The 19,993-nt window shown below is 40.8% G+C and overlaps 2 protein-coding genes across 8 annotated transcripts in view; both read right to left on the minus strand.

Moving 5' to 3' along the window:
- Window positions 1-348: 348 nt before the first annotated feature.
- On the minus strand, window positions 349-10,098 carry LOC106131411 (uncharacterized). Its single transcript, XM_060950131.1, has 14 exons — window positions 9,970-10,098; window positions 9,274-9,446; window positions 8,729-8,818; window positions 8,234-8,303; window positions 7,803-7,885; window positions 7,353-7,481; window positions 5,817-5,931; window positions 4,802-5,620; window positions 4,472-4,588; window positions 4,012-4,128; window positions 3,327-3,437; window positions 2,649-2,762; window positions 1,661-1,826; window positions 349-528 (listed from the first exon to the last, which is right to left on the minus strand). Exons 1-14 carry the CDS (start codon window positions 10,096-10,098, stop codon window positions 455-457), a joined length of 2,307 nt encoding a protein of 768 aa, XP_060806114.1. The 3' UTR covers window positions 349-454.
- An 830-nt stretch (window positions 10,099-10,928) lies between these two features.
- LOC106131412 (trithorax group protein osa) overlaps window positions 10,929-19,993 on the minus strand; it is an 84,138-nt gene continuing 75,073 nt past the window's right edge. For 5 of the 7 annotated variants that reach the window (XM_060949848.1, XM_060949850.1, XM_060949849.1 and 2 more), the window contains 8 exons: window positions 19,555-19,629; window positions 18,913-19,000; window positions 18,371-18,614; window positions 17,017-17,106; window positions 14,930-15,166; window positions 13,304-13,686; window positions 12,774-12,996; window positions 10,929-12,581 (listed from right to left, as the gene is read on the minus strand). In XM_060949848.1, the coding sequence (XP_060805831.1) occupies window positions 11,298-12,581; window positions 12,774-12,996; window positions 13,304-13,686; window positions 14,930-15,166; window positions 17,017-17,106; window positions 18,371-18,614; window positions 18,913-19,000; window positions 19,555-19,629 (2,624 nt within the window). In that variant the 3' untranslated portion in view covers window positions 10,929-11,297. The remainder of the gene's footprint in view (window positions 12,582-12,773; window positions 12,997-13,303; window positions 13,687-14,929; window positions 15,167-17,016; window positions 17,107-18,370; window positions 18,615-18,912; window positions 19,001-19,554; window positions 19,630-19,993) is intronic. The other 2 variants (XM_060949851.1, XM_060949852.1) reach the window with 2 other exon arrangements.

Here is a 19,993-nt window from a genome sequence, read left to right on the forward strand (position 1 = left end):
AAGTAAAAAAAAAAATCTGATGGAAATATAAAATAATCTCAATTATACGTAGATAATGTAGTAACTATATTACTGTTAATTATAAAACTAAGTAAACAATCTCGTACTTCCAAATAAAAACAAGAAAAAAGTTTAAAAGAATTGACCCATTTTGATAGAAGGGTGTAGTAAAAATATGTAAGTATAGAAGGCAAGAATAGAAAAAAACTTAACAAGGTTGAAGAGGAAAATTAAAAACCATTAATGGGTTTTTACAAAATATATTAACTCAAAATTATTCATAATATGTAAACCATAAGCACAAATTTGTGTTTCTTTCAAACATATATGAAATAGGTAATAGTCAGAATAAATGTTTAAATGTGAATTTTTACAACAAAATTTTGATTTATTCTGTGTTTACCTTCCGATAAAAATTTATAATTCTGACTAGAATTTGGGTAGAAGAGATCTGCTATCTTTTTCTATGCCTGTGCTCCGATCGCGCTGCACTAGGCTTTGAAGGTTTATCTTTGTAACGGGTATCATCTGAAACAAAAATACAATAGATCTTCCGACTGATAGGCTAGGCTTCGAATTGCACTCGTGCGAAGATGCAATTTGGATAGTGAGGAAACTTAGACATATTCGGGCATCGAGTGTTACTTGAATTCAAATTCAATTTGGTATTTTGCCTCTCTATCTCTGGCGCAGATAAATAAGTTACTGCGTGGCTATAGGCTTTCTCCAAAATTTCCAGTCGTTAGAGGCAACCTGCATCCAGCGACTGTGCACATTGCGTGTTTCGCGTCTTTAACCTTTTAAGCGCTTGGCTAAATATCAATTGTCGTGCCCCTAGCGCGCCGCTACAAATTGATAAAATAATACCTACAATAAATAAGGAAGAGTAATCGTTGTATCGATAAAAAAAAAGTCAAAAAGTTTTTTATGTTTTTATTTAAAATCAGCCTTCTTGTATCACAATCATTCATCTTTAAGGTGAAAGCTTATCTCTAAGTGAAAATTAGTAAAATTTCCGAAATCTAACTTATTTTGACTAATTCTTTGTGACAGCCGCGCTGGACTAACTAGAGAAATGTGTTGCAAGCATAGCCGTCTAGGGATGGGAACTAATGTCAAATGTTGGCGTTATACAAAGATTCTGAGGGATACTTTTCTTATGAATAATAAGGGAAAAAAATAGTAACACAAGACAATATGTTAAATTTAACTTTATTTCGTATGACACTGTTTATTTCATGCTGAATGATGCATTATACCTGATTATTTAACTGTTTGTTATTTTGTTTTTAAAATGCGCATTGCATTGTATCCCATCCCTATGGTCATATTTATGCGACACGCGCGATAGACACCGAAGAAAAGTCCGAGCTGCCAATTACTTATTTTTGTTTAAGTTTTTTCAATGCTTAGAGCTATGAAACATAATTTTAAGTAATTGTTGTAATAAATAGCTCTATTCAATAATAGTTTTAGTTATACCACGAAGTTAATAGGACGATAATAGAACGAAAAAATCATGGATATTCTCTGTCGCAGAAATACGACACGGGCGGTAGGGGCACGGCAATATTTGTCGCATATATGCGACTCGCGCGGTTAAAAGGTTAAAAACCTTCAATATATATACCTACTTCAATTTTATAAGAAAGAATGATACCTCTATTCTTCTGCCGATGTCGTCTCTCCCGGTCCCGGTCCCGCGAGCCCCGCGAATCCGGCGAAGAGCGGCGGCGGGGCGAGGGACGCGCGTCGGTCCACCACCACGCGGGCGGCGCCGACGCGTTGTGGCGCAGAGGGGACCCGTAGCCACTCACTGGAGGCATCTGGAAGTTATGTTTAAGGCGAAGTCGGATTTGGCGTTCTATGCTGCTCATTGGAGGTTAAACTAATGGCCAGTGAAGATAATATCAATCATCATATCAAGCCGGTTTAAAATATATCTAACCGACAAAAGAAGTGAATAAAACAGATATCAAAGACGAAGACAAAATTAAGACAAAATCACGCAATGAGAGTGAAAAATAAACAAATATTGAACTTTTCGTTTAGAACAACTTTTATCAGGTAGGTACATAAGTATATCTGAAACTTCTTGTTACGAAGTACTAATAGATCTAATCCCACCTCTGCCACCATTAAATAAACGTTACCTAGTTAGTCCAAACTGTTAAAATGTTTTATCAGAGATATTATGCAAAGATTCAACCTAATACATTAAGTGGTTTCAGTTGCGAGTTATAAACCTTTGCTTTAAGCTACGCACGACAGGCCTAGAACCTAGGCCTAAACCCTTTGATATATTCGGCTTCATAAATTCTATTTCGTAGTCAAACCAACTAATTAAAATAGCAGTTCCATTGCACAAATTATCATATCATTGTACCTGCATGAGTTTTGTTATTGAATCATCATTTATCATACTAGAATCACAATAACGACTGCGGTGGGTAGCAGGGCGGCACTTTGTTAGCACCACAAGTGTCACCAAAGATTCAGTCAACTTTGTCTTATAAAATCGCAGTCAATTGCACATTGCACTTCTGTAGCAATTGTACAGCTCTACTCGTCTCGTCGAAAACGAGTTTTGTACGTGAAACATCCTTCACGTTCACTCTTCATCGCTTCAGACCCTAACACAAAAATACCTGCGGCGGGTAGGTGGGCGGCAGCCTGTAGGGCGCCGCGGGCGGCACGTGGCCCTCGCCCTCTGCGCACGCGACTGGTGCCGCCGGCAGGCGCACCGGCTCTGGAGGCGTCAACTGTAAAAAATATTTATTTATTTATTTGGAAGGCCAACAACCGTTTACAAAAAATAGTGCCACATATGTAAAACAAATGGTCAATTATAGGTCCTCAGTCCTCACAGATATAAAACACTAATACAATAAAAAAGAGTAACATCAATCGCTAAACAATCAACAATGAGTTAACGTCTAGTTACTAAATTTAAAAGAACTTAATTGGTATGCTATATGCCTAAAATATTAAATAGGTACCTATAATCTAATATTAAAATATACCACAAGTGGAATGAATGCCATTAAATTATAGGATTATCTGACAGTGGAACGTTTTTACCAAACATTAACTGCTTTTTCACAGCCATAAATTGTGTACTGACGTATTTTTGAGATTTCGGGACCGCACAAAAAGGATAACATTTAACCTTATGCTAAATTATCTATTGACATTTATGTAAGCAAACATCTAGTTGCATTACGAACATTTACTTTAGGAAATTTTATACAAAACCGTCCGGCGATTAAGCCATGGAACTCTTACAGATTTATAAACATATTAGTTATAAAAAATAATAATCTTACTTGTTGTTTAAGGCTGTTGAAGTCTGTGCTCATCTCCCTGTACCGCTGCAGGCACTCCTGCCACATGGTCGCCATTTCCGCCATCTCGGAGCGTTGTTTATTGATTTCTTCCTGAAATATTTTCAATGACTCAATATGATTATTGGCCAATGATACAGATTTTATATACTTACTTGGTAGTCAGTGGAGCATGATATACTGGTCTTTCATGAGCGTCTGGTCATATTGGTTTTGGAAACGATAAGGTGTAAAGTTTGTTAGACTTTAGTTGGCCACCCACGAGCCTGTGCCACCTCTCATACACCAATCAAGGCGAGTGGCACAACTATCTACTGAGCTCACCGTACTACTTCCGTGCTTTAACTACATAACTCAAAATAATCGAAACCAGAGACAGCTAAATCAGCCATTAGTATAAAAATCAAGCACCACAAGATATCATACATTTTATACTTAGTATACTTACTCCATTTAAAGTCTAAAAACTCCAGTCTAGAAATGAAAAAATACATTTTCGAAAAGACTTCATCCCTTCGCCACGCAAAGTAATTGTCTGCAGAGAAACTTGACCCTCCTATAATTTTAGTTTGTATGAACAGAATGTACTGGTAATGTTCTCTGCGGGCGTCTGAACATACACTCACTATGAAGATAATTTGATAGACACTAAGTACCTAATACTGACCATAAGCCTAGCGTCCGTATCGCCGACGTCGCGAGCGACAGTCTCGTACCGCCTCATACATTCGCGCCACAGACGTAGCTGAGCCGCTGCAGAATCTCTTACGTTTGCTGCGTTCTCCTTTAAAAGTGTAACTCCGTTTATTAATCACAATAACTTCTGTAGAAAGATTACCGCCTCCAATCGATATCCTCCTTTTTTTAAATCGGTTAAATTTTTAAAACCACATCCCAAGTGTAACAAACACTTTCTTGAAAACCGGATCAAAATGGGTTCAGCGATACGCGATAATCGCAAACAAACATACGTAAAGGTCAAACTGAAAACCACCTATTTTTGAAGGCGGTTAAAAATATTATATATTAAGCTGTATTCCAAACGACAAAATTCACATAGATTGATAGACACATTGCTAGTTAGACTGAAGCTAATAGTTGAGAAAGCAATTTATAAGAATACGTACGTGAACAGCTCTATCTTGCCCTTGTGTTTGCGGCGTCATCCCCTTAAAACACCGCATTAGTTCCTTCCACAATTTCATCATCTTATCCATCGCCTCCCGCTGTTCCGCTATTTCTTGCTGAAAAAAGCAAGTCAATTACTTTAACACATTCAACAATATCACAGTTTTTACTTATTATACTGGGTATATTTTATTTCACATTTATGTCAATGATAGGTAGCCGAATTTGAAGTAAACTATCGTAGGTTTCCAAGTACCTTCAAAATAAGAGCAAACCTAATTACAATGAACATGTAATATTTACCAAAAGTGGGGATGAACTGAACTTACTTTCATCGTCCGAAGGTAGTTGCTCTTCCCACTCACGGTGCTATTTTCACCGTCAGCCACACTCAACCCAGAATCTCGCTCCTTCTCTGAATATCTGTCTCTATCTTTGTAATCATCCTCCCTCGAAGCTATAGAATTCCTCTCGAACCTCTCCAAATTCCGCCTGGACCGCCTGCTGTCCCTTTGAGGCATGTTATATCGTTCTCGATCAACTTTATCTTCATAATAATACTTATACCTCTCATCATATCTCCGATCTCTTGGATCATAGCGCTTCTCCTTAACATTATCGCTTCTAGCTGTCCTTCGCCATTTCTCATCATCAGGGTAACCATCCCTATGATCTCTAACATCAAAGCTTCTGCTCGTTCTTTGATCAAGATATCGTTTGTCCTCGTAGTTTCTGCGATCCTTTTCGTATTCCCGGTAATCTCTATACTCTTGTGGAGGTCGAGTTCTATATTGATCGTGACAGGTTCCCTCTGGGATGTGGTTCTGTGAATATTCTTGATAGGTTCTATCGTCTACGGTCCTTATTCTCGAACTGGTCAGATCCAGTTTGCTAACGTAACGGGGATCCTTTTCATACGGAGGGTAGCCGCATTTCTCTTGTTTCTCGATTCTATCCGGTCGTGAGTTCATCGGCACCCTTTCCTGGCTTCGCCCGTGGAAGTTCTCCTGGCTTCGGATCCTGGACACGTTGTCTCTTGACTGTTCCTCCGTTCGATTGGGCAGCCTGGTCGGCCGTTGGTCGACGTCTTGGTAGTTATGTTTAGACAGAACTTCGCATTGCAATGATTTGTGACTGAGAGAACGTTTCTGAAAGATTTAATTTTTTTTTTTTACATATTTAAAGACTGAGTGATTGACTAAACGTATAGTCTCTTCTATGGGAAAGATAATAGAATTAGGTTTTCCCCTAGGTATACCTACTTACTACTACATGATAGAATTCCGGCGGGTATCATAATGACAAGACCTACGATCTACAATGTATAAAGCATGTAAAACTGACCACTTGGTTTGGGTATGGAGCTGCAGATTTCTCATTGAACTGGGCGCATAACTTGGCAAAAGTTTCGAAGAGGATGGCTTGGTTCAAAAGAGGGACTGTTGATAAGTCTTTAGACCTGAAAACAAAATTCGGCTTGTTGTACCTATTTATTAATTTTTTTGTATTTATTTATTTTGTTGTATTTATTTATTTTGTTGCATTTATTTATTTTGTTGCATTTATTTATTTTGTTGTATTTATTTATTATACATACATACATACAATCACGCCTCTTTCCCGGAGGGGTAGGCAGAGACTACCTCTTTCCACTTGCCACGATCTCTGCATACTTCTTTCGCTTCGTCCACATTCATAACTCTCTTCATACAAGCTCGGCGGTTTCGGGTACTTTTGACCTGACCCTTTACCAGGACGTCCTTAATTTGATCAAGATACGTTCGTCTAGGTCTTCCCACTCCGACCTTTCCCTCCACACTCTCCTTGTATATCTGCTTAGTCAACCTGCTTTCATTCATCCTCTCCACATGACCGAACCATCTTAACATACCCTTTTCTATTCCTGTAACTACATCTTCTTTCACATCACAACATTCCCTTATCACGCTGTTCCTTATCCTGTCACTCAATTTCACACCCATCATACTCCTTAACGCTCTCATTTCCACTGCATTTATTCTGCTTTCATGCTTCTTTTGCCATACCCAACTTTCACTCCCATACATTAATGTCGGGACCAACACGCCCCTGTGCACAGCCAGTCGAGCCTTTTTGGATAGTTTCTGACTGCTCATAAAGGCATGCAAAGCTCCATTCACCATGTTCCCCGCGTTCACTCTCCTTTCAATATCACTATCATACTTGCCATCTGATGTAAACTTTGATCCTAGATATACAAACTCTTTCACTTGCTCCACTTTTTCTCCTCCAATCAAAATATTACATGCTGTCATTTCTTTCTCCATTTCAAAAACCAGTGTTTTAGTTTTACTTACGTTCACTTTCATTCCTTTCTCTTTTAAAGCTTCATGCATACAGTTTACCATCTCCTGTAACTCCTCCGCTGATGACGCCAGTATAACCTGATCGTCGGCATAGAGCAGACATTTGACGAGTAACTCATTCATCCTTAATCCACTTTTAGACTCTTTCAAATCTGTCTAAATCAATTTATTATAAATTTATTTTATCTTTACAATTAGGTATGTTGATGTCGGGCCAAGACGAACGTACCTTGATCAAATAGGAGACGTTCTAGCAAAAAGTCTGGTCAAGCGTACCCGAAACCGACGAGCTTGCATGAAGATAGTTATGAATGTGGATGAAGCGAAAGAAGTGTGCAGGGATCGTGGCAAATGGAAAGATGTGGTCTCTGCCCTCCGGGAAAGAGACGTGATTTATGTATTTATTTAATTATATATTTATACATTGTACGTCAAGGAAAATAAGAAAAGAAAGAAGCGTGATTTTATGTATAGGTACAAAAGATACATTGCCATATTACGACGACATCAACAAAAAAATAATTTCGCATATTACTTGTCTCTATCCCTGGAGTTGACTTCCTCGCACCGCCTGCGGTGGTGGTGGTGGTGACGGTGCCGATGAGTCGCCGACTGGTGACGCTGGCACGAACGATAATCATCGTGTCTGCGTGACTGCCTCTCTCTAAAAATGTTACATAGATCATAAACTTTGGTGATGTTCACCAAAAATGGTGTCGCCGTCACGTATGGCGCTCGTATGGCGCTTTAGAATTATACTAATTTAAATACCCTTGGAGTAGAACTCTGAATACAGGCATAGTACTTTATTGTAATTGAAAAACAAACAAAGAAATACATAACAGCTACGAAATATACGAAAATTCCCCCAGATATCTATTGTTTACGTTCAAAACATTAAAGCATTTTTAAGGCTTAATTTGTTAATGAATTTTCATTATAGGTTTTCATTTCAAATCGCAAATTTTCAAGTAAATATGCTTACTTTTTCTTTTCCTTCTTTAGAGCATCCTCTAAATATGCATAGATGATGGAATCTTGGTCAGGAACTAATGAGTCCAAACCGCCCTGTGAATAGTAATATTAAGTAATATTAATTAAAAAGATAAACATTATGAGAAAAGTTTTTGTGACATTTCTCGAAACTTCTAAGTAGGTAGGTTATTATTTATCGCCTACATCCTATTCATATTATTACATCTACATCTCTTGCGGGGTAGAAAGGCCACGTCCTGATGTATGGATTAATAATTAAGGTTTCTAGCCTATCGCCCACAGGAAGAATCCCAAGTTTATTAGCCTATCCCTTAGCCGCCTTTAACGGCAACCTTGGGAAATATATGGAGTTGTCTTGGTCTTTAGTGCCGGGAATCACACGGCACTTGAATAATCGTAATTTTTTAGTGAGAGAATTACCTGTCGCGGTGATATAGACGTCGACGGAGATATTAACCCTGCTTTCAGCGCCAGCGACATATCATCCCTCCTAAAATTTTAATTTCTATTAAATACTTACTACTTATTATACACAACACTTTTTAATAAGTGTAACTAGGCAGGTACCTTGAAAACAAACAGATTTGTTCGAAGGCAGGTTGCATCTCTCTCTCATCTTTACGTGTTTCCACTTGCACCCTCCGCCATAATGCTTCCGACCCCGGGGTGCGCTTTACTACTTTCCATTTTTTCTGGTCTAGGTAGGTACAGCATCTTCAGTTTTAAGACCATTGACACGCATATCAATCTTTCGCTACATCAAGCCCGAATTTCTTAGTCAACGGACTGCACCTTCTACCTGAGCGGGCACAAAGACGGCATAGCCACACAGTCTGTAGACAAAAATTATCAAATTATATGAAAAACGCTAGCCTGCGATTTCGCCGAGGCGATCGGGAGGCGCGCATATCCGACCGGCGGGTGTCGGTGGACGACCGCTTGTGGTGAGCTTCAGTGGGCGACGGGGACACCGCCGGGCTGCTGTCCCGGTCCCGGTCACGATCCCTAGGTTTGATATTATTTAAAGAATTTTGTAACAAGAAGCTTTATAGAGTTCAGGATACTTCGTCAATAGAAACGTGACCCAGTTTATGTTGAACTTCCAAATCATACATACATATGGTCACGTCTATATCCCTTGCGGGGTAGACAGAGTCAAAGATCTTGAAAAGACTCAATGGCCACGTTCAGCTATTTGGCTTAATAATAGAATTGAGACTCAAATAGTGAGAGTCAACTTCCAAATCTTAGGTTTTAAATGGCTATTTCTATTACTTACGGTGGAGTCATTTTAGGAGTCGGACAAAAAGACAACACTCAACACACTTGCTGTACTTATTCCGAAACATTAAAATAGTATAGGTTTCTAGCCTAGAAATGTTCATATAAAACAAACCAGTAATTGGGCCTTATAATCAGATTTTTGGGCCATTACCCAACTTGGATACATAGGTACCTACTTTAGGTCAGCATCGGAACCAATACCAGATTTACAAACGCTAAATACTAAAGGCTTCAGTTTGTGAGATTTTAACCTTTTATGTGAATCTTTGTTCATGCTAATGGTCTGCACGGTCGGAACATGCTGCAGACTGGTCTTGGCCGACGCACTGCGGCAGTTCGCTTGGCAGCCCTGCGGCAACATTTTTATTGGTGAGTAAATGAGAGACTAAAACGTTTCTTTGAATGTTTTTTGCCTTACGAACAGTTCAAGACAATTTTCATCATATCAGTCAGAAAAAGCAGTCTTTTTGGCCGAAGAATGGGTCCAAAAAAGTGTAAGTCCTGACGGCTAACACCCGAGGACGAAAAATTATGTCGTCATAACGTCTGAAAGCCAACGTCCCTTGGAGTACAATACCGGCCTCGGTAAATTTGTTTTCCCTTACTACACACACACAGAGTCACAATTTATCCCTTGCAAGACAGAGCTGAATGTCTTGAAGACTGAAAGGCCACGTTCAACTTTGATATGATGGAATTCAGTGTAAAGAAGTATTCCAAGTTTATAAGCATTCCCTTGATACTTTTATAATGTTTATGGGAAGAGAAGCAGCTTGCACACATGTAATGGGTACACTGATGCGGAACTCTACCTCTTTTTACAGACTTTTCCAATGAAACTGAATTTGACCTCGAATCTACACAATACTTACGCTTGCAGTATCATCGGTGGCTACAGAGTTTGAATCATCCTGCCCCTCCCTCTTCTTGCGAGCCCGCTTGCGCTTCGACGCGTCGAATACTTTGTACAATTTTTTACTATCGACCGATTCACACTCCATCTTATATCGGCAAATGGATCACGAGACATTACATTCAATCATCAAAATATTATCATTACTTGTACGAATTATTAATAAACTATAGATTCAAATAAAACGGAAAATAATTTTATTGTTATGTAGACCAAATGTAGAAAGCAAAGTGAAAATGACAATACTGAAAGGAAACTTGAAAAAAGAATAATGGTGACTTCCCATCATAGACAAAATATTTCTTCTGGTCAGTTTCTTAGCTGCCAGATATATAGGTAGGCATGATGAGTAATAAAAAAACCCTTAAAACCTTTTCTCTGGAGCCCTATGTACATACCCTACAGAATTGCCGTATGCCCACAGATATCGTATGCCACATAATGACATGCGGTGGGTTGTGACTCTGATCTTCAGTAAAGAATAAAAAAAATTAAAATATCTACACTATTTTGCCTGCAATCCGGACGTAATGTTTTCTATTTATATCTACTATCAAATGACCTGCCACTATGGTTTTTGATCTCGGACTGTCTCAATAGAATTAAAAAAAATGCATTAAACATGGGTTTATAGCTTTGGATTGGAGCGTCCATCGGTTCTCGAAATGGTTTGCAATATTCAGACATCATTATGGTATACATATCTAATTTAGATCTTTTCTTGATGGAACCGACTACGCACATAGCAAAATTTATGTAACATTTATGTCGTGCGTTTTTTTTTTCAAAGTGCTGCTTTGCTTTATCAATATTCGGCCAACAAATTTTGAAAAATCTACAATACAATATTTAATAATGTGAATTTTGATCGAGGTGTGCAAAATTATAAAATGCCAATTCAAAAATAAATAAATAAAATTCAGATTCAATTTCAATATATTATAGATTATTGTAATAATTCACATTAAACTTAATTAAAACTTATAGCCCACGTAAGCTCCTCACACTCTCCACTACGAATTCTCTTATAGACAAAGGCGCTAAAGGTACTCGGTATAAAATCTCCATCATAAAACCAATAAACAGATTCTTGTCCCATTTTATTATAAAAATCAAAATTACGAGTTATAATACATCTCTCTTCAATCGAACAATAGAAATCGATTATAGCACATCGACACTTCTGTAAATAAATCGACCGCGGACATAAATAACAAAACGGAACGTAGCCTAGCAGTCGGCGACGCGGCCACCGCGTTACACTATATGTACACTCGCAGGGGCGCGTCACTCCTCCGCGTCCGCGCGCTGCGAGCACGCGAACAGCACGCCCGCCAGCTCGTGCGCCACCTTCTGGTCCAGGATCTGCGACATCACCAGCGACAGCAGCCGCCGCTCGTGCCGCCGGATCAGCGGCCGGTTCTCCGGCAGCTCCGCCAGCCGCTGCAGCGTGGCCGCCGCGCGGCGCAGCATGTCCAGCGACGTGCCCATCGCGTCGGGGTTGTCGCGCAGCGCCGCCACGCCGTGCTGGTTGGCCACGCCCAGCGCCGTGTGCTCCGCGCGCTCGATGAACGCCACCAGCTGCGCCACGGCCGGCGCGTGCTGCGCCACCTCGCGCGCCGCCGCGCCGCCCGCGCCCGCCAGGTAGTGCAGCAGGTTGACGGCGAACTCGCGCACCACGGGCCGCTCGGGCCGGCACAGGTCGCGCGCCAGCCCCGCGCACAGCGCCGCGATGCGCCCCCGCGGCGGCGTGGCCAGCACGAGGTCCACGTTGGCGTCGGTGACGCACAGCTTGCACAGCGCCTCGAGCGCCAGCCGGCGCGGCGACAGCGGCGACGTGGCGGCGGCGGCGGGCGGCGCGTCCCCGGCCACGGCGGCGGGGCACACGCTCCAGTGCAGCAGCCCGTCCAGCAGCGGCCGCGCCACCGCCTCGGGCTGCCCGGCCAGCTCCACGCCGCCCGCGATGTTGGCGCAGCACACGAGGGCGTCCTCCCGCAGCTGCGCCAGCGCGTCCCACCACCACTCGTGGCCGGCGCGCAGCGAGGAGCAGCAGCCCTCCAGGTCGGCGTCGTCGCGCGCCGCGCGCTCGTACGCCCGCGCTCGCGCCGCCCGCGGAGCGTGCTCGTGGTGCAATAACAACAGTTTGCCGGCGAGCGCGAGGAAGGCGCCGGATCTCGAGAATTCTACTTCGTTGCCCGGCACGAACGTGAGACCGCGCAGGATGTTGGACAGCGCGATGCACCGCTTCGCGAGCGCGTCGCGCGATTCGTTCACTAAGTTGAGACTCGGCTCGTCCCTCGTGTAGCACTCGTCCTCGTAGTCCTCGAGCCGCCGCCGCTTTAACACCCCGGCCGGATCCTTGATGAGCAGCGTGGGCCGCCTCTCGGGCTCGAGCTCCATGGGCTCGGCCTCGAGGTTGTCCGTGTCTGCGTCGACATGCGCCGCGCTGGTCTCGGCGTCGGGCTCGGGTTCGGGTTTCAGTCGGGGCGAGTCCGCGGCGGCGGGCGGCGGCGGTGACGGCGCCCGCTGTCCGGGCATCACGCGCACGAAAGGTAAATGCACGAATTCAGCCTGAAAATCAAACACCATTATGTAAAACATATTATTAAGATTATACGGTTTTGTGACCATAAGAATTTGAACACACATAGCGGACAAGGAGTTATATCCGCGGCCGTAAAAACAATTAAATATATACTGAAAGCAAGGCATGATGTGTAGTTCTCGCCCGTCTTAATTTTGAAAAAAGAATGAAAAATATACCTGAAAGCAAGGCATGACGTGATTGGCTGTGGCGTCGCCACCATGCTGCCAGGGCTCCAGCACGTCTTCCACTCTTTCAGTGTCGGACTCGTCGTCGTCGGGCGCGAACAACTCGTCGTCCTGTTTGAAAGTGACCGGCAGTCTGCGACGAGTTTCCAATGTGTAATTCTCGCCACTTAATAGCTTCACTCGGTCACTGGGGTCCGGGGGCTCCGGTTTTTTTCTATGAAGAAATTGTTAGACAAATTAGAAAAGTGCAATAAACAGTGTTCACGTTTCAAGACTGGGAACCGTGGACCGTGTACCATGTGGGTATAATTTAATGAGTTGTAAAAGTGCAGACAGGGTTCGCTTTGTGTATTCACGTAACTTCATCATAATAAAATCAAGATCACAAATCTCATCAGGTCTCAAGGCATGAAGAAGTTGATGATTAAACATCATCGAAAGCTCATCGACGGAGTTCATGGAAACAAACAACGTAACTAAAAACCACACAGATTTCAAAACATATAACACGAAATACATACCTAGTTTCTACTACGGGTTCGGGCGTGACTGGCGGCGCGTACCACGGCTCTTCATCCGGCGCGGGCGCGTCAAACACGTCACTTAAACTCTTATGGAAATGTTCTAGCAGTAAATCCAATAACCCGGGCATATGTTGCAGCCCAAAGTATCCTATACAATTGTCGTCAAATAATAGTATATTTAAAATGTCCAGCGCCCAACAAGTTTCCGCCAGTAGTCCAGATTTTAGCGCCATGACGATTCGCCAGGCGTCTACAGGTGCTACATCTTGCTTGGTCAACCTTCGTCTTTTCTCTGAGGAGGGCACGGTCGCTTCCACGCACTCTGGAGGGAATGTCATTTCCCGTTTTATCTGGTTGGGACCTAACGCCGGTCCGGTACCCTGGAATTAGAATATTGTGATATAAGTAATATAGTGTTCACCTATTTTAATTAGTTTTTAGGAATAATATAATACACAATTTTTTGTGAAGAATACTCTGGAGATAGCAAAATGATGTTGTTTGTGATGACTTTTTAAGATTGAAAGGGTTAGTTTAGCATATATGGCTTAATGATGAAATTGAGATTCAAAAAGTGGAAGGTTGTTAGCCTATCGCCTACAAGAGGAATCCTATGTTTATAAGCCTATCCCTTAGTCGCCTTTTACGACATCCATGGGAAAGTTATGGAGTGGTTCTATTTCAAACATTAAAAATAAATAAAATAAAAAATAAATAAAAATGTTTATTTAGGTAACCAAAGGTAAGTACATAACACAAGTTGTCGGAGTCTCCTTTTAAGCAAATTTTGCTTGTGCCAGGAGGCACCGCTCTTTCATAACATAGCAATTATTATTACTACTAAATAAACTGTTAACAAACTTAAGCTTAATAAATGTTTGAAAGCACTTTGAACTTAATTAAACATTCAACTTCAAACATCAAATCCAAATTTCCATACACTCATACATATACATAAATAGAAGGAATGAAATATACATAAATTTGAATATTCATATATATATACATACATAATAAAGATACATATACTACATAAGATACTTAATATGATAACATAGAATAAATAGATAAGATTATACAGTACATACATAAATAATAATATAAAGTGAGTACACATATATGAGCTAGTTTAGGTGATGAACTTCTCCAGTTCATCATAAGTTTTTGATTGTAACCATGTTGTGAGCATAGACTTACACTGTAGATATGATTTATTATAGATATATAATTCTTTATTAATTTTGTTATAAATAGTAGCAGCCCGAGAGTCAAGCTGTGTCCTTGCGAATTGAGTATTAACTGTAGGGATATTTGCAACAGCCGTAACTCTTCTCCTACCTCTCCCAGCAATATCAAGAGTATAGGGTAGGGTCTTATGTTTTTTTAGTATCAATGCAAGAATATATAATTTTCTGACTGTGAGCAAGTCACCAAATTGATACAGTTCAACAGTCGGATACCGACGCTTCTTGAAGTACATTACTTTTAGTAAAGTTCTTTGGGCCTTTTCCAACTCTAAAAAGCGAGTCTTCAAACATTCAAATTATATTATATTTAAAAAAACCGTAAGGCCTTATCAGCTTTATCAGTAGTTCCGTATGAAGCAGTACAAGCAGTACCGACCTGGTGGTAGGGCGGCCAGGCGGGCTGCGGATGCGGCGGCGGCGCGGCGCTGGGCCGCCAGCCGGGCTGCGGCGAGGGCGGCTGCGGCGCGCGCACGGCCGCCCAGCCCGCGAAGCGCGCGCCGCCCGCGCCGTAGCCGCCCTCCGCCTTGGCGAAGTCCGGGTGGCGCCGCGGCGCGCCCGCACCCGCGCCCGCGCCCGCTCCCACCGTCCCGGGCATGCCTTTGCCGCCGCCGTACTGGAACGTGTTCATCATTTAGATTGGCTGCTCGCGGTTGGCCAATGCTTTAGCCCGCTCGAAACGATCCGTATCATCGGTAGGGTACAGTGAACTACAGTTAATATTTATATATATAAAGACTAAGAATTAGCTCTATACATCAGATGTAACCGACATTTAACGCACTTTTATAGCAAACAAAACGCACTAACTCTCTTATCTATTATGAAACATTTATAAAAGATTAACATTTCAAGCTAAACTCGACTCCAATTTCATCAAAATGTTCTCATTTTAATCACATATCAGATTTTAATAATGAGACGGATCGTTTAGAATACATGAAACTTGACAATAGAATTTCCCATACTATTTATTAAATTGTTAATTATAAAAAATTGTATGACTTGTCAAGTTTCTACGGAAATAATCCACAACATGTTAAGCAAAAATTGCTGTTACATTGATTGTGCACCCAAAGAATGCAACGCTTTGAATGAATTCGACATAGCGACCAATCGAATGAAATTCTTAAGTCATGTCACATTAATTACTATTTACAATTCGTAAATACACAAAAAAGCACATCAATAAATACAATGAGCTAATAACTAGTGTGACATAAACCTAATACCAATTCAAAAATCGAATCGGAACGAAGCTACCGTGGCAGTAATTAAACTTATAGCTAAGCATACAATGATTTAAGTGAAAGCATGCACATGTAATTTAGTGACCAAAAAATTGATCTCAAATAAAGCCACCACCACACACTCTATACCTCAACTTCCTCGTTGTAAAAATGTTAAATTTTGAGAGCAACGTACGAATACCGATGAGGGCATCGGCGTGACACCGAAAAGCCAATTTTTATTAATCACACCGCAAGCCAATTTAGTTAACGAAAAACGGAAGAAAAATTAACAGTGATAGCTTAAAATTTTGTTCAAGCGAGTGGTATTATCGAAATAATTAAATGAAGCCAAAACCACGGATGATTTGGTGCCCCTTACGTCGATTAACGTCTGCATGTGACTCCTGTGTCTATTATTATAAGATCTGTTACATTCTTAGTTTAAAAAATGTACTGTTAGCATATACAATGATAGTTACTTTGACTATTAAACTTTCCAAATAATTTATATGTTATGTTTTCAATCTCATATCGCTAATTAAAAACAAACAGAAGAATAAACGAGTTACTACATTATTCGTAAACAATATTTTCACGTGGCAAATGGACATTATAAATAACGATATATAAATAAATTAAGATTCAAGGACCAAAATATATATATAAATACTTTTAGTATTATTTATTTCGCAATTATCCAAACAAAAGGCAAAAATAGTAAAAATATTTTAAAAAGATGTTAAATTCGCATAAAATTAAATAAAAAAAATAAAAAAACATTTTATATCGATGTTATACTTTGCAGACGAGAATCGACAGGGTAACAATGGTGTCGCCGTGCTTGTGAGTATGTACTTGTGACCGAATCGCCAATTATGGGAATAGGGTTGCCAGATGATAGGGAATATGCGGTCATCCCAAAATTTCTTTGTCTCACATTGCGAGAACAATTTCTCATCTCGCAACTTGAGAGTTTCAAAATGAAACTTTTTCTATATAAATAAATGTAACAGTTTGGGACAAAAAGCGTGAAGTTTTTAAAAGCCCGTTCAAAAATGTGTTAAATCCGACAGAACGTTTGCTGAGAAATAATCCCATTTATGTGAGAAATAGCGAACTTGGCGAGACAAAGTCGTCCCCTCTAAATGAATACATAGAATATCGTTCCCCCTGTATCTGGCAACCCTCAATGGAAGCGGTGTTGAGTGCGTGGTACAAACGGGGCGGTCCGTACGTAGGGTCGCTGAGCGGGGGGCAGCGGCGCCACGAGTTGCCGCGCGAGCTGCGAGCTCATTAGGTTACACTGCTGGCCGCTCGTCGACATCTAGAATACACCGGCAGGTCACTCCAACTTTTCTTCTTTAAGTACGAGGTTTTGTCCGAGGTGGGAAACTTATGGCTACTTTATTTTAACTGTCATACCACTCTAGCACCGTCAGATCACTACAACTTCGCAATCAGTGTGATATTTTTCCCGAAGATTTGACATAGTAGGAAACTTTTGTCATCTGACTGTCATTTGATGTACTTACATTACATCTCTAGTGAACCGGAAGTCTGTACAAAATTTTGTCCAGGTTGTTTTTTGAGAAATATCTCAAAAATACTTTTTATTTTTACCTATCCATAAATATTGTTCTAGAAATAATCACATAGTCGCTATTTATGGACAGAATGTCTCAAAGCTCTCTCATACAAGATAGAAGAGACAAGAGATTGAAATGTCATCAATGATACTAAGAACCACCTATCCGTCTACTCACTCTACATTTGAAACATGCAATAAGCCATACGCATACTATTTAATAATACTTTTATAAGCCTAATATAAATGCTTATTCTTGACATTTTAACCTCCTTAAAAGACCAAAGGTATAACATTTTAAAACAATAACAAGCAATAAAAATTGATTCGGTGACTGTTCACCAAACACAAATATTGGTTTACAAGGATTGTTTGCAAAAAAATATTTTTTCTTACATCTGTTATTGTTCTATAGCAGGTAGCTAAATAAAGGGCATAATGAAGTAGTAATACGACCATACAAGAGTGCGGAATAAAGCACACGCATACATACACGAGACGGATTTTTCTCACATGCTAGTCATGCAAGTATTGGGCACTATAAGTATATACTTAGGCTAATTTGATATACTTCATGTTCGTAGGTAATATAAAGATCTAGATCACGCAAAATATGAATTTAGTCCTTTGCGTGGCTTTCAGTTTCCTTTCAATAATGAGGCTGGCCATAATATAACTCTATTGACAAGGTCGAGACATAAATTTCAAATATATATAGATCTGCGAACAGTTACTAATAAGCTTACTTTACCATTGATTCGAATCATTTAGTTATTTGTAACTACAGACGGTATGTTTGGTATATTATAGGTATGTTGCGCAGATACCGGCCTGACGATCACGCCAATTTTTATAAAGCGAATGCTGCGTACACGCCTGGAAATTCATTAGCCCAAAGTGTACCCGACTAACAACGACGACATAATAACATACATTTAAAAACAGAACACTAATACAACTGGCACAATAAAAAAAAATACAAAATTCAAAAAGAGAACCATACCTCGTGCGGCGGCTGGTGCGGTTGGTGGGGCGAGAGCGGCGGGTGCGGCGGGTGCGGCGGGTGGGGCGGGTGCGGGTGCTGCACGTGCGGCGGGTGCGGCGCGCGGTAGTAGTCGGGGTAGGGCTGCGCGGGCGGCGGCGTGCCGGGCGGCGGCGGCGCGGCGGGCGCGGGGCCGCCCGGCCCGGCCGCGCGGTACCCGCCCCCGTACCCGCCGTACTGGTACTCGCCGCCCCCTCGGTAACCCCTGGAACAAAACATTACGGTCATTACATCAACATTTTGATTTCAGATGGCGCTACATATTTTATATTACTAGCTGCCCCCTCTTTAACTCCTGGGGAGAAATGAAACGAATCATGTGAGTAGAGTAGTTTTACGATCAATTCAAAGTGGTAATGTTAGATCAAATAGTTTCCTTACTTCCTGCAAAATGTTCATTCACAACCGGGATATACGTCAAGAAAATGAAGTGTATATAAGTAATATCCTCTTACACGAATGAAATAAAAGTTCTGAGAAAAATAAGAAATAATCACACTTACCTATCCCCATCTGGGCCGTAAGGTGGATAAACAGGCCTATTCGCCTGATAAGGAGGTCCATATTCATACCCGTAACCTTGTTGGTAACCTGAAAGTTCCAAATACACATTTCAACTCAAAATCTTGAATGATAAATTGCAAAAAATAATATTCTAATGATATTTTACGCTCGCATGCATTATAATGTGGTGTTAAACGTATTACTCTGGGCATGCAGTGAACACGAGATAAAATGCAAACAATAACAACACAGCCAAAACTATTTCAATGTGAACCATCCCGTAGTGACAATGAAATATAAACATTATATGTAGACATCGAAACCGATGTAAGGCTGGGTTTGCTCGAGATTTCCAATCAAAAATAAAAAAAAAAAAACTGATTGTGTTGAAAATGGTAAAAATCTCATTGATCTCAAGAAAGGAGAATCTTACTTATTCAAAGAAAATTATTTATTGACGCGCCAAATTAATTGTCAAATGTATAAATGTATGGAATTAACAAAATTTTATTGCAATCTCTTCAAATTTATATTGATATAATTTTTCAAAGTAATCAAAATTACAATTTCATTTCTATCACACATCATCAAAACATCGAGCGAACCCCCCACGCCCTGCCCGCGCTAGTGTGAAGGAGTACCTGGGGGTCTCCTGGGCCCCGGCGGCTCGTCGAACGGGTTGGAGGCGGCGAGGTTGTCGCCGCCCGGCCCGCCGCCTACAAACCACACCACACACTGCTTTTCACTACCGTCTCTATTGCGGTTTTCGGCTGACAGATGATAAGCGTTAAAAGTTTCAAAATTCATATTTTTTATAACTGAACTCTGAAGTGAAATCCGATAGAAATACTTATCCATTTTTATATCGCCCAAGATCAAAATTTTTATTTGTTTATTTGATAACAGATTTACTCCATATATGCTCCCATAGCATTCTGGCTACTTAACAAAAATATGTATCACAAACAAAAGCTAGACTAATTTGTCCAAGGATAAAATTTTGAATATCAATCCTGTTAACAGGTCAATTATAATATTTATATAAATAAATGAAAATTAAGTGATGAAAAATAATGTAAG

Source organism: Amyelois transitella, chromosome 20 (genome assembly GCF_032362555.1).
Source record: "Amyelois transitella isolate CPQ chromosome 20, ilAmyTran1.1, whole genome shotgun sequence".
Classification (NCBI taxonomy): Eukaryota; Metazoa; Arthropoda; class Insecta; order Lepidoptera; family Pyralidae; genus Amyelois; species Amyelois transitella.

What these genes read in the sequence shown, in the direction of transcription:
- LOC106131411 (XM_060950131.1), bottom strand. Translation starts at nt 10,098, where the DNA reads ATGGAGTGTGAATCGGTCGATAGTAAAAAATTGTACAAAGTATTCGAC. An exon ending in AACTCCAGGGATAGAGACAA is followed by an intron (nt 5,932 to 7,352) that starts GTAATATGCGAA and finishes TTTTGTTTTCAG; the next exon opens with GTCTAAAGACTTATCAACAG. An exon ending in CGCCCACCTACCCGCCGCAG is followed by an intron (nt 1,827 to 2,648) that starts GTATTTTTGTGT and finishes CATAACTTCCAG; the next exon opens with ATGCCTCCAGTGAGTGGCTA.